The 14,579-nt window shown below is 45.1% G+C and overlaps 1 protein-coding gene and 1 long non-coding RNA gene across 4 annotated transcripts in view; both read left to right on the plus strand.

The window, feature by feature from the left end:
- Window positions 1–14,579, plus strand: part of LOC138973272 (uncharacterized) — a 253,426-nt gene that overhangs the window by 165,234 nt on the left and 73,613 nt on the right. The gene's annotated exons all lie outside the window — the stretch shown is intronic.
- On the plus strand, window positions 132–5,677 carry LOC138973263 (uncharacterized). 3 transcript variants are annotated; one of them, XM_070345983.1, is made up of 4 exons: window positions 132–321; window positions 635–733; window positions 1,940–2,118; window positions 2,849–5,677. In XM_070345983.1, exons 2-4 carry the CDS (start codon window positions 645–647, stop codon window positions 3,649–3,651), a joined length of 1,071 nt encoding a protein of 356 aa, XP_070202084.1. In that variant the 5' UTR covers window positions 132–321; window positions 635–644; the 3' UTR covers window positions 3,652–5,677. The 3 variants fall into 3 exon arrangements, with proteins under 3 accessions (XP_070202084.1, XP_070202085.1, XP_070202086.1); XM_070345984.1 differs by having other exon boundaries at window positions 1,943–2,118; XM_070345985.1 differs by having other exon boundaries at window positions 2,024–2,118.

Here is a 14,579-nt window from a genome sequence, read left to right on the forward strand (position 1 = left end):
GATATCCTCTTGGGGTTGTCAGATGAGGGTAGTCTCCCATGCCAACAGAAGCTACCATTCAGAGAATGGTTTGCTTCTTAGTTGGATACCATGGGTTGACAACTCTCGCCATCAGTACCACCTGACCACTGATGAAACACAATAGTAGACTGATTAAGTGTACAGTGCCAGTGGTAGTGCTAGTGGTTATCGGTACTTTTTTATGTGTTGACGTCAGCGATGTGTGCGCAGTTCAAAGGTTAGGGGTCAAAGTTTACGGATGCTTCCTTCGATCCGCTAACGAGCTGTGGTTGAATCGACGAAAATAACGAGCCCCAAAAGGTATGTAAAAACTGAGCGAACGCTTGTTTATTTACACGATTATTTATAACTAGTATGTTCCAAAACCACTTAATGGTACAAATGTCAGTTTAATGTGTGATATAATCCTGGTTTGATGCTGTAATTTAAGCGTTGAACAGAGCAAGCTTTTTCACATTTCAAACACACAAAAAATGGCCGCTTTTGATTTGTGTTCAGTTTTTCGATTCACCCTTTTTGATTTCGATTTCGCTTACTGTCTGGAAGATGAGTTATGCAGTGAAAAGTTGCAAATGTTCCAATCCTCTCGCTGTTTATGTTTTGTTTTTTTAAGATCGATCTTCATGGATGCCAGGGACCAACTTTTGAGCTTGCGGCGTGGGACGAGGATGACGCAGAAGATGATTTTGTTGTCTTCGCACTGCTTGATCAGGTTAGCAAACAAGTCAAAGCTTAGCTTCTAAAGGCATTAAAGGTTCCGCTGAAATATAGATCTAACTGTCAGGAACAGGCGTATATTTTGGTTATGGCCGGTGAGGTTACTTTGGATTGGTTATGGTTAGGTTTTAAATGTTGTTCATGTAAAAAATTAAATGTTTTTTTGGTTAGATTTCATAGTCATGATAGTGATCTTGTCTGAATCTACAGTGATACTGATAGTGATATTGGGTAGATCTAACACTTACACCTAGATTTGGTTTCCGTGTGACTTTGTTACTTACATTTAATGGTTTATAAACATAGAGTTTTAACTATTTACTGTTCAAGAATCAAAATCAAATGGAAACTGATGACCAAATCTGCAGTCAAGAGTTTTAGTTTCATCAAAGCATGAATATTATTATTAAGTCCACTCTCTGTCACAGAGTCTGTGTCACTGTCAGTTTGTGTTCTTGTGTCATTTTAATTTGATAGCAATACATGTACTTTCAAAAAGGATGTTACACTTACTGGTTCTATCAGACTTTTAAGCACAAGGCACCTTGGTTCTAGTTTTATTATTTCTAGGATCAAATTACTTCAGTACAAGGAAACTTCTGTGTTCTAAAACATACACAGTATTTATATCAGAATACTGTCAACTGGTGCTTTTTGAGATGCACAGTTGAAACTATTTATCCAACATGCTTCAAGTTCAACCTGTAAGGGTCATTTGTTATGCAGGGGCGAGTAAACAATCCGCTTGGCTAGTAACAACAGGCTCGCAACTCACCTGGCTGGTCAATTAAAATTCTGGTCAAATGCAACCAAAAGGGTTTTAACGCTACTGCAGATCAATTGTGGTAACTGGTATGTATCGGGGCGGCGAAATTTCTGCCAGGTTAGTGACTTTCTTGTGAACAAGAAACAATTAACAAGTGGCTCTATCCCATCTCCCCCCTTTCCCCTATCCCATCTCCCCCCTTTCCCCGTCGCGATATAACCTTGAATGGTTGAAAACGACGTTAAACACCAAATAAAGAAAGAAAGTGACTTTCTTGAAGTTACTCGCCCAGCTGGCGAGTTAAAATGTTGGAGTTTAACTTTCCCTCTGTTACCCAGTATTGATTTGAGTAGCTTCAGCAGAATTTTCAGGCTAATTAATTGAATAAAGTGTACAAGTGATCCATGATTTCACTAAGTTTAACCTACATTTCAGCAGCCAGAAAGAAGGGCCTTATGAGGGTCAGTTCGCCCTCGATCACTTCACAGCCATCGAATGTGAGGACTTATTTCGCTTCAGCGCGGAAGAGATTCGGAGACTGTGCGCCCTTCTGGGAATGCAGAGGACTATGCAGGCGCCTAATGGAATGAACAATCAAGGAACCAAGGCCAGTGGTGAGGATTTATTTTTTTACCCTGGTTGCTGTGAAGTTGAGTTGTATTTCAGTCAGAATGATAGTTTAATGATCCTCCTCCATGATTTGATTCGCAAAGTCATGAAGTTTGCATTTACTGTGAATATTCAGTGAGTTGTTTTTACTATTTCAGGTTTCGTAAAAGATTAAAGCGGAGCGTTGAGTTGGGGCATAATTTATTTTGGGATTGCTTAAAATCTCAAATTTGAACTATGTATTTTGAACTTGAATCACAAAATGTACCTGACTAACTTTAGCCCCTTTGGTCGACACAGTACTCTATTTAGACAATAGAGAAATAATAGTGAATTGGTTGTGCCACTTACTGACTTAGTCTGTGGAGTTGAGTGAAATTATTTTTAAAATATGGTAACAGGATAAATAAAGATGCGTTGATACTGATAATTTATTCATATTAGTTCCAAAAAAAATAAATGAATATTTTTTTTACAAGTTGACGAAGTGGCCGCCATTGTTACGTGAATCCAAGTTCAAGGGAAGTTACTTTTGATGTGCAAAGGACTTATTTGTTTTAACTTTTTTTATGATAATTGTTTTTATTGATTTTGTCTTCGTGGATATTTTAAGGCGCGTGAGAAAACTTTTGCAGTGTTATTATTTTGAACTTGAAGACTGTATGAGAATATGCCTCTCCACACACATTCGCATACACACTCACCAAGCTCATTTGAATTTATGATTTTTTTCAGGATTGGAGGTGCTCTGCATCTGTCTGCGGAGGTTGGCTTACCCATGCCGGTTTGCTGACGTTTCGCAGATGTTTCATCGTCCCAAGCCGGAGTTGTGTGTGCTGTTCAAGGTAGGTATCGACTTCATCTATGATCAGTTTTCTGACAAACTAACAAACCTCAATCAGCCATGGCTGACAGTGCCCCAACTGGAACGGTACTGTGCAGCTATACATGCCAAGGGGGCTCCTCTGGAGTTTTGTTGGGGGATGGTTGACGGCACAATACGATCAATGTGTCGCCCAGGCCATTTGCAACAAGAAGTGTACAATGGCCATAAGAGGGTGCACTCTCTAAAGTTTCAGTGTGTCGTGACACCAAATGGCCTTGTGGCAAATGTTTTTGGGCCCTTGGTTTGTCGACGACATGACGCAGCTTTGCTGAATGGTAGTGGCATTCTTGAACACATGCAGCAGCACATGGTCACTCCAACAGGAGATGAAATGTACCTGTATGGGGACCGAGCCTACCCCTTGACCCCTAACTTGATGAGGCCGTACCGTGGACAGATCACAGAAGAGCAACAGGCCTTCAACACAGAAATGAGCAGGGTGAGAAACTCTGTTGAATGGGAATTTTCAAAAATTGTTGGGCTGTGGGCATTTTTGGATTTCAAAAAAAATTTGAAGCTGTTCTTGTCCCCTGTAGGGAAACTCTACCTGGTTGGAGTTTTGTTGTCCAACTGTCATACTTGCCTACATGGCAGTGAGCCATCACAGTTCTTTGGACTGAATCCACCAACACTGGAGGAGTATCTCTACTAATTGTCTGCGTAGCTCTCAAGTAGAAGAAATGCTCATTGCATTGATCTTGTGTCACATGGTGTTTGGCATCCAAATGGCCAAGCATCTAAACAAATTGACCCTGTAGAAGGCTTTAAATTATTAACATGATTTCACTGCTTAGAGATGGCCAAATCTACTGCCCGGTCGCCTGGTGGGAGTTCAAAATATGGTGGATAACCCGGTTTGCAACTACAAGTATCTGGTCAAATGCAATTGGCGGGGACGTAGCTAAGTTGGTAGCGTGCTGGCTTTGTAGCCAGTTGGTCGCTATCAGCGTGGGTTCGATCCCCACGTTCGGTAAGAGATTTATTTCTCGGATTCAACTTTGTGCAGACTCTCTTTGGTGTCCGAACACCCCCGAAAAAGATCCCAAGTTCACAGCAAAAGTCTCAGGGCTTAGAAAACACGAAGACACGCTTGCATGATCTTTCATCTCTGATTATCATGATCGTATTTCAATACTTTGACAAGACAAACCCAATGCTGGTGTGTCGAAGAAGACAGCCACAGCGGGCTTGTTCGAATCAAAGTATCACACCATATTTTCAGCGTATTACCAACACCTGTCCCAATATAGACCAGTTGGTCTAAGAGGACGTTAAACCCTAATAGTCAGTCAAATGCAAAAGCAACTTTTTCAGTGGTACTTTATTGAGTTAAATTTGGTTAAACCAAATAGATGCTGCACATTCAGACATTTCTGTCGTCTGTAAAATTGACACACAAAAAAAGAAGCACCCAACTGGGGCGCGCTTTAAACGTTTCATACTGGCTGCGGCCTGTTTCTTATTTCGCTACTGATTCCAAACAAGCATATGTCTATTATCAAGTGAACCTGTGTAAAAATAAAGCCAGGTAAGAACCCAGCTGACCTCCATTTATTGATCATTTGTAAAATTGTATGCTCTTGTCACTTGTGTATAAATACATAATTATCTGATGGTCACTCATACTGACACTGAACATAATTTGTTTGTGTGGTATATACCGGCTTTTGACATATCTTGCAGGACAGTGACTTTCTTGAAGTAACTGCTAGTGCTACTTTGCTTCATCAGCCTGTACAGCTGTACTTGCTTTCGCAAATTACTTTAGTACATGCTATTCTTCATTATGCATTAGTAGGTGTGCACATGGATCTCTGACATGGGTACTGCTGTGTTGTAATTTGTAGTTTGCAGGCAGAGGGTCTTCTTGTCTGCCCATACCTCGGTACCAAGCGGCCACTAAACAACCATCATCACCAGCCAGGCAGTCACATGGGACTCTCCACTCTTCACTGAAAATCTTGTTCTTCAACCATAACTTTTTCAAAGACACTGAACTGTCAAATATTTGGGCTGTGTGGATTTGCTCAGGACCCGTCCTTACAAAAGATCCAATCTTCTTCTTCTACATTCATGGGCTGAAACTCCCACGTACACTCACACATTTTGCTTGAGTGTATTTTTAACGTGTATAACTATTTTTACCTGCCATTTGGGCAGCCTTGCGTCACTTTCAGTGATCTGTTGGAATGTACATCTTTATTTGCTGCTGACCACTCACTCATCCTCTATAAGGGGGGGGGGGGGGGGTTAAAAGTGTTTGGTTTGGTTCGATCCCCACGTTCGGCGAGAGATTTATTTCTCGGAGTCAACTTTGTGCAGACTCTCTTCGGTGTCCGAACACCCCCGTGTGCACACTTGCGCACGAAAAAGATCCCACGTTCACAGCGAAAGTCTCAGGGCTTGGAAAACACGAAGACACGCATGCATCATCTCTCGTCTCTGATTATCATGATCGTATTTCGATACTTTGACGAGACAAACCCAATGCTGGTGTGTCGAAAAAGACAGCCACAGCGGGCTTGTTCGAATCAAAAGTATCACACCATATCTTCAGCGTATTACCAATACCTGTCCCAATATAGACCAGTTGGTCTAAGAGGACGTTAAACCCTAATAGTCAGTCAAGAGTTTGGATCGAAGGAAAAAAAAGATTGGTTGGGGCTACCCAAATCAAACTGGGGGGGGGGGGGGGGGGGGGGGGGGTGGGGTCACGCCCACCAAATGTAGCTGAACACACCTGGAGCTAGACCTTACATCTTCATTATTTTATTTCTAGTGCCATTACATTCCTAAATAACCACATATTAATAACTGGATCTGTCCATGAATTGAAATGAGTTTGTGTACTATTTGCTGTATGATTATTTGACTTTGAAAGTGAAACAAATGGAAAATCAAATTATAGTCATATGAAGTTAGAATTGGTTATCTACATATATATGTGTATAAGGTGTTATAAATAATTTATAATTAATAGTACTTGAAGTTAAAGGGATTATTTTGAGTAACAGAACATACATTTGAGACTTGTTAAAATATTGCCCTTTGCATGGCAAAGCTTGAAGAAATAGTAATTTAATATCATATTCTTACTCCGAATCACATTAGCATTGAGTCACCTGAGATGCTTATCACTGAAAAACGCTTACCCGGCTAAAGAATTTAAAGGGAAGCAACCCCATCACCAAAACGAAAGTGAAAGTAGCTTTGGTAATGGGCCAGTACACCGGGAGTTACCTCCCATACGGGTGTATGCCACGTCACTTCCTCTAGGAACACGTGCCTATTATCATACGTCTTTTTCACCTCGGAGAGGACGGTTCACTTTTTGACGCCATTTTGTTGTGTGAGTTAGTTAGCTAACTCGTGTGACTTTGCTAGTAGCTCTGCGTGCCCTCTTTCTGTTTGGGCAAGTGTAGCTTTAGTATTTTGTTGACGCGTAAGCGTGTGTGTTTACTGTGTTTTCAGTCGTTTTGACTTACGTTTCAGTAAATCTTTTTACTTTGCCACGTGTTGTCGACGTTTGTGTCAGTGTCTTGCGTGTCGCCATTTTGTTGTGTGAGTTAGTTTTCTAGCTCGTGTGACTTTGTTTGTAGCTCTCCGTGCCTCTGCTTGTGGGGCAAGTTTAGCTATAGTATTTTGTTAACGCATTAGTGCGTGTGTTTACTGAATTTTCCAGTCGTTTAGACTTATGTTTCAGTAAATTTTTTCGCGTTGCCACGTGTTGTTGTCAACATGTCTGATTCAGACAAGCGCCGTGGCAAGTCGGACCCCAAGGGGAAAATTAAGGCTAAGTCTTCCTCTTCCAAAGCAACGTTACTTGTTACAGACCAAGAGCGTAACACTTTGTTGGCTGTACCAATTTCGGCGCCTAGCGCTGTTACTACTTCTGCTTCTTTTGCGGCGCCTAGCGCTACTGTTACTTCTGCACCTGTCTCTACATCGGAGACTTCGTCTTCTTTGTTAGCACCTGGACAAGGTGCGTTGGTTTCCTCTCTGTTAAAGTCACTGGTTCCAGAAATCCGCAGCTTGGTGCAGGCAGAATTTCAGCGTTCCGTCGCCAGCAGTTCGGCGTTTCCGGCATCTGGCAGTGACGTCCGGGCATTGGCTTCCGTGTCTTTGTCCTCCACTTCCGGCTTGGAGCAGCGTCCTCCCTCTTCAGCGTCGGTTGGTAAGCAGAGCTGGTCCGATAGCCCTCGTGAGGCGCCTGGACGTTCTCCTTCGGGGGACAGCTCTTTCGCATCGGGTCACGACCGATACCTTGCTGATCTTTCATTTCCGGCGATAACCTACGAGGCCCCGGACTTGTTCGAACAGCGGCGGCAGTCGGTTTCGACTGCCGCATTTCCGGCACTTGCCGGAAGTGATGATCCGTCCGCTCCGGCACGCTACGGCGGTCGCGGCAGGATGGAGTATTCACTGACTTCCGGTCCTTCCGGATCGCGAAGTCAACCAGTGCAGTCTTCACTTCCGCATTTTGCGGTTCCGTTGACTACACTTCCGGTTTCGGCCGGAAACGCTTCTTCCTCTTCTGGTGGTTCCTTCCGGATACCAGATAGTGGATTACAGCGTGCGCCTTCCGGCTTTCAAGCGCCTAGGCTTGAGCAGGCATCACTCCACTCAGTCGGGGGAGTGACGTCAGCTCATCCAGCTCCGGTTTTTGCGGATGGTCGTCCTGCTTACCCTTTACCTTCACAGGGTTTTGGGCGGCAGGATGACGTTAGTGCTCAGGCTTTTCCGGTTTCCGGTTTGCCAGGGCATGCTTCTGCTTCCGGAACTGGTGACTTCGGTCATGGTTCCACGTGTGACTATTCTGATGCTCCATCAGTGGTCAGCGAGGAGTCGCGGGGCGTGTTTCCGTCGAAGCTCAAGTCTGTTCTTGACGTCGCGGCGGAAGTAACGTCTCGTTATTTTCCTGAAGGGGTGGTGGCTGCGGACTCTTCCGCATCATTCGTTCCTTCTGCCATGGCGGACTTCCGGCCGGCACAGGAGGATGTTTCTTCCTTCCGGTTCGCCGAGTCTCCGTCAGTGGCTTACCAACTTTCGCATTCACTGGTTCGTCCAGCACATGCGGGGAGTGGTATTCGGCCAGTGCCTGTTCCGTTACTGCTTCCTTTTGGTCCAGTTCCGGAATCAGCTCAGCAGTGGGTGGCTTCAGCTGCCCAAGCCTCTTCCTTCGTGCCTACGGCCAATAGGAAGCTTGGCATGCCCAATCAGAGCCAGAATTGGCTGGCGTCTTTTGCACTCCCTAGGGCTACCCTTCCGGTTTCCCGGGAATTGCTGCCTCTTCTGACTAAACCGATCAAGCGTGATTCGGTTTTGCCGGTTTCCGAGGCTTCCCTCCTCTCTGCTGAGGAGGTTGGACGTCGGCAGATCGAACTGTCCTCCATTGCGGAGACTCTCGTTCGGGCTCTGTCTCGGGCATTGACCGATTCGCTAGTTCCTTTCACTCTCAGTGAAGAACAGAATGCGGACGATGTCTCTGCGCTTTTGACCGCATTGGCCAAGGTCAATGAGGAACAATTGCGTCTTTCCTCCCTGCAGTACACCCAAGCGGTACTCTGCAGGAGGGATCTCTTCCTCTCGCAGTCCCAATTCACGGAGCTGGCTACTAGGGAGACCTTGAGAGTCTCCCCGGTCTCAGAGGAGTCTCTCTTCTGTCCGCTGGCACTGGATGCCAGACAGAAGGAGATTCAGTCAAACAAGGACAGTCAGTTCCTTGACTACACTCTGAAGGGGGTGAAACAGTCTCAGCCTTCTAAACAGAAGCAGGCTCAGACATCGTCTAACCCCAAGCCAGCTCAGAAGCGGCAGGCTTCGCCGGCCGCTCGTGGTGGGAAGAAGAGGACGGCATCGGGGAGGGGGCGTGGCGGCTCTGGAAGTAAGCCACACCCCCAATGAAGCGCTCCCGATCTCACCTCCCTCCCGCCCTCCACCTTGGTGATGGCGGGAGGCCCCTCCCGGGCACTTTCTCGTTGGATGTCGGTAGTAGACAGCCAATGGATTGTGGGAGTGGTGAGTTCGGGCTTCCGTCTACTCTGGCGGGAGGAAAAGGCGCCTCTTACCCGAGTGCCTCCGCGGTTCAAGCCCCCCTTCTCGCAGGAAGCACGTTCCGTCTTGCAGTCGGAAATTGCCTCCCTGGAGCAGAAGGGCGCGGTGGAGAGAGTTCGGGTCCACAGCTCCCTGGGATTTTACGGGCGTCTGGTCGCTGTTCCCAAAGCATCAGGAGGATGGCGTCCCGTGTTGGATTTATCTCTCCTCAATACTTTCTTGAGGGAGATAAAATTCAAGATGGAGACGCCAGCCTCTGTCCGAGACTCTCTCCGCCCAGGAGACTGGGTGACCTCGATCGATCTCACGGACGCATACTTTCACATTCTTATGCATCCGACCGACCAGAAATGGCTTCATTTCCGGTGGGGAGATCAGATCTACCAGTTTCGCGCACTCCCTTTCGGGCTGTCTCTCGCACTGTGGATTTTTACCATGGTGGTGAGACAGGTCTGTGCACTGGTGAGGTCCCAGGGTATCCGTCTGCGGGCTTATCTGGACGACTGGCTCATCATGAACCAGTCCCAGAGCGGCTGTTCGCAGGATACCCTGACGGTTCTTCGAGAATCCAACTGGTTGGGGTTCTCGATCAACCGGGTAAAGTCGGAGCTGACCCCGTCACAGACATTCACTTATCTGGGGATGTCTTTCGACACGGTCGCTTGGACTGTCCAGCCTTCTCAGAGAAGGGTGGACAAGCTCCAAGCTCAGATTCGCTCCACTTTACCTCTCCTGATGGCTTCCATCCGCTCGCTCGCCTCCATCTTGGGGCAGATGGAGTCTATGGCTCTTCTGGTTTCACTGGGCCGGGTCCACAAATGTCCGCTTCAGTTCGCGCTGAAGCCGTTTGTGGACTCTCCTCTGGTGGACTGGGACGCCCTCATCCCTTTGCAGGGATGGTTCCAGTCTGCGACCCTTCCGTGGTTGCACACGGAGTGGGTCTGCAGAGGTGTTCCGATCGTCGTGCCCCTCCCCGACCTGGACCTCTTTACAGATGCGTCCAGGGAGGGTTGGGGGGCACATACAGATCTTCAGACTCCTCCCTTTCCGTTACTCAGCCGAGTAATCCGGAAAGCGGAGATGGAGGAGCCGGCCCTTCTTCTTCTGGTCGCTCCTCTGTGGCCGTCGCAGGTCTGGTTTCCAGATCTTCTTCGGCTTGCCCAAGGGCCCCCCATTCCTCTCGCACTCGTGCGAGGGGAACTAGTGCAGCCCCGAACAGGCATTCCACACGAGGAGCCCAGTCTTCTGAAGCTTCACGTGTGGAAGTTGTTCGGGACTCGCTGAAGCGCTCTGGGGCGTCGTCTTTGACTCTGGACTTGGTGGCTCGCTCGCATAGAGCGTCCACCTCTTCAGTTTATGCTTCCCACTGGAAGGCATGGACTGCCTGGTGTTCAGCTAGAGGGGTGAGTTCGGTGGCTCCGCGCTCTATTCAGGTCGCTAACCACCTCTCTTTCATGTCTTCACAGGGCGCCTCAGTCTCCTCGTTGAGGGTCCGGCGCTCCGCTATCTCGGCGACTCTTCAGCAGATTGGTCGTTCTGTTCGAGTCGGGGGCGTTATAGCTGCAGTCATTAAAGGGGCTGCTCTTAAGGAAGCTAAAGCTCGTTTGCCCGCTCCCAAGTGGGACTTGTTTTTAATCCTGGAATTCCTTCGTTCTGCGGATTTTGAGCCTTTAAGCGAGGCCAGTCTGTTCAATGTCACTCGCAAAGCGCTGTTTCTCCTTTTGTTGGCTACGGCCCGACGGGGTAGCGAGGTCCACGCCCTGTCGGGTCAGCCTGGAGATATCTCCTTTGAGCCGGACGGTTCCGCATCTTTGCGTTTCCGGCCTGATTTCCTGGCCAAGAATCAGTCTCCGGGGCAGGCCTCTCCGCTGGTTAGAGTTAAGGCTCTGACCAGCGCGTTGGCCCCGGGTGACCCCGATTCGGTCAATTGCCCTGTGAGGGCACTTCGTCTGTACTTAGCCCGGACTCAGCCGATTCGGTCTAGTTCTCAGAAGTTGTTGTTTATCTCTCTCCTTACTAGGCGCGAGAAAGATTTGTCGAAGGTAACGTTGGCCCGGTGGGTGTCCTCGCTCATCAAGCAGGCTTATGAGTGGAGGCGCACAAAGAGGGGGGGGGTTATGCCCTCCTTGCCACTTGACTCGGCCCGAGCCCATGAGACGAGGGCGTGGGCATCCTCTCTGGCAGTTCTGCGCTCCAGACGTCTAGAGGAGGTGCTGACAACTGCGTATTGGCGTTCCGAAGATGTTTTCATAAACTTTTATCTTCGGGACGTCACAGCTCTTCGACAGGATGGCTCCAGAGGCCTTCCAGCGCTCATAGCAGCAGGCCAGTTCCTGTCCAGAACTTGATGGTGAGTTTTGATTCATTTCTAGCCCACCGCCTTGTTGATGTTATCTGCTAATGTGATTCGGAGTAAGAATATGATATTAAATGGAAAATTTCCTAAATAAATTATCATTTAATTAATATACTTACCCGAATCACATACTGTATTCCCTCCCACCTGCCCCGCTTATGGTTTTAAGATTTTTTAAAGCCGTATGATAATAGGCACGTGTTCCTAGAGGAAGTGACGTGGCATACACCCGTATGGGAGGTAACTCCCGGTGTACTGGCCCATTACCAAAGCTACTTTCACTTTCGTTTTGGTGATGGGGTTGCTTCCCTTTAAATTCTTTAGCCGGGTAAGCGTTTTTCAGTGATAAGCATCTCAGGTGACTCAATGCTAATGTGATTCGGGTAAGTATATTAATTAAATGATAATTTATTTAGGAAATTTTCCATTAAATTCAACGTTTGAAATTGTATTACAGAGTGAGAGTTCAGTCCAAAGTGTGTATACATGTCTATGTGATTGTACAATTATAATGCTTGTTTTTATGTTGAAACAACTCACTCTAGATCTGATTTAATTGTCAGTAAATTCTCTCTCTAACTTAGCTTTAGTGCAAGTCAATTTATTGGAATAATTATGATTAATGATAAATGTACAGAAACTAAATTTATTGCAGACATAACAGTAAAACTGATGCATGCATCTCAGATTTGGAAATCAGAGAATTTTATGGTAAAAGGGAGGCAATCAATCAAGAAAGAAGAATAACAGACTACTCAGACTTGGCTAAAGTGAGATGTATTTCTGATCCTGGTCATTGCTAGGTGTTTGCCATGGAGTCTGGCTTATAAAAATTCAGGAAGAGAATAATGTTTGGATAAGTGAAGGAAAAGTAATCAAAGATCACCATATCAAGTCGGGCTTTGCTTGGGGTCGCTCTGGTACTGAGGTCAAGCAGTAAGGCCGGCTAACAGGTAGTTTTGGGTCGCTTGTTGTCTTGTCACCATTGGCATAAAAAAGAATGGGTTTTCCGTGTGACCTTGTGCTTAATTAAAATATATGAAACTGTAGATGTTGCGGAACTTTAGACTTCATACATGCCTAATATTACCGAATGTAGGAGGATAATGCCAACCTTGTTTTCCTTGCGTTTTTTTGAATAATTCATCTCTAATCACACAAACTCACACACAAAATTTGAACAAGATTTGAAAACAAAAGTGAACTTAGCAATCGACATTTTTACTGAATCAAAATATAACACACAACAGAGTAACAACAACAAAACAAAAAAGTTAAAATCGCCACATTCCACCCCTGCAGAATTAAAAATTATACTAAAGAAAAAACGCTGAACATTTATTTTGTGAAATAAAACTGATCACGACCACCCCCCACCCACCCAAAGAAAGATTTCTGGTAATCATTTTTTTTGTAAAAGTAACTAAAAAAAAAAAACGGCATCTCGCTTTGCCTGCAACGCGAGTTCTTGCCTGCGGAGATCCAGCTACTCCCTCCTCAACTCTCTCTCCGCTTCGGCTTCCCTCCTCCTGAACTCTCTCTCCTCCCTCTCGCTCCTTCTTCTTTCTCTGTCCTCGTCCGCTTGTCGCCGAAAGGCTTGGTACTCTTCTAGCACCCTTCCTCTTCTCTTTCGCCTTATCGTCGGTACTGCAATTTAAAATAAATAATGTCACATGCATAACAATTGTGATAATCAATTCAGCTGAAGGGGCCACACGTATGAATGTCAAAGCTAACAAATTTAGTAGTGGACTGGGGCCTGGGCTGACCAGGAAACCTAAAAAAAAAAAAGTTATTGAATACAGTTGGGAGTACAAATATGTCCAACCATTAATTCTATGTTTCATTTATGCTTGTTTGTTGTGGGAACTCTGCTGCAACTATCTTTAGTTTTGGCCTGGATATGCAGAGACTATGTCAATGAGAGACTTGCCTTCACCACTGCCGGAAGGCAGACCTGTCAACCCCCTCCAAGGCCAACCTGTATTTATATGACTAGAAACTGTATTCAAGGTAACAATCCCTTACACACCAACTTTTTTTTTTGAAAATACAAAAACCAGCTTCAGGCCTGTTTACCCCCCAGAATCGCTCTAATGGATGAACTTGATTTTAAACAAGTTTCATCTACAGGATGGAAAATAACCATGTTTGAAAAATTTCTGACAAATTAATAAAAACCAAAAATAACACAGTTGCCCCCCTTGTCCTGATGTAAATTATCAATAATTATTGACTCAAAACTTCAATTTAAATAAGAAAACAGTTTTCAGTAAGTTCCAATTGGTAACTTAATTTCAAAACGGCTCACTCTGGTGAAAAGGAAGGAGATTTGGAAAATAGCATGGGCACTGTCTGCAGGTCTATTTTTAGTAATCATTTGCATAATCTCTCATACTGCTTTTCAATTCATCATTTCTGGAGTTAAATTCTCAAATGATGGTTGAATCATAGATTGAATTAAAAGAGAAACAAGTGACTAGTAAGTTTGTTCCACATTCTAATTTTCAAAAGGACTCCATGTATCTAACTCAAAATAAAACTTGTCAGCGATCATGCAGATATCTGAAACCGGGAAGGTCACTGAAGCCATGGAAGTGGGCTATTTTAAAGGATTCACTGACCAACATATTCAAGCAGTCGATCACTACAACGTGCACTACACTTACTCGTGTCTGTGTCTCTTTGTTTCATAACTCATAACATTTTATTGATCCAACAAAGGAAATTAAATTGGTCATCAGCACATATAGGTCATTAATTAATAATTATAAAAGAATAAGAGAAGAAAATTCATAAAACCCATGATAAAAAATACCCTTTTTTCTTGCACACCTGACACACCGACACACCAATACACATGCATACATACCTACATACATACATACATACATACATTCCATGTTAAAGTGTAGTTAAGAACATCACAGTAATTATATCATTGTTTGGATTAACAGATAAGTTTTTATGTAAATGATGATAACAACAATCCATAATTAACGCTATTGCACTACCAAAGAAGAGACCAACCAAACACATAAAACCAATAACAGTAATCATCATCAGTTATCACAGGTATCACAGTAGATTAGCCATCAGGTAGTTAGACTCAATTGGGCAAAATATAGTGTCAACACCATCACAACAAAGCTAGAGCTCATTTTCACAGC

The sequence above is a fragment of the Littorina saxatilis genome, linkage group LG8 (genome assembly GCF_037325665.1).
Source record: "Littorina saxatilis isolate snail1 linkage group LG8, US_GU_Lsax_2.0, whole genome shotgun sequence".
Classification (NCBI taxonomy): domain Eukaryota; kingdom Metazoa; phylum Mollusca; class Gastropoda; order Littorinimorpha; family Littorinidae; genus Littorina; species Littorina saxatilis.

What these genes read in the sequence shown, in the direction of transcription:
- LOC138973263 (XM_070345983.1), top strand. Translation starts at nt 645, where the DNA reads ATGGATGCCAGGGACCAACTTTTGAGCTTGCGGCGTGGGACGAGGATG. An exon ending in TCTTCGCACTGCTTGATCAG is followed by an intron (nt 734 to 1,939) that starts GTTAGCAAACAA and finishes CCTACATTTCAG; the next exon opens with CAGCCAGAAAGAAGGGCCTT. An exon ending in TCAAGGAACCAAGGCCAGTG is followed by an intron (nt 2,119 to 2,848) that starts GTGAGGATTTAT and finishes GATTTTTTTCAG; the next exon opens with GATTGGAGGTGCTCTGCATC.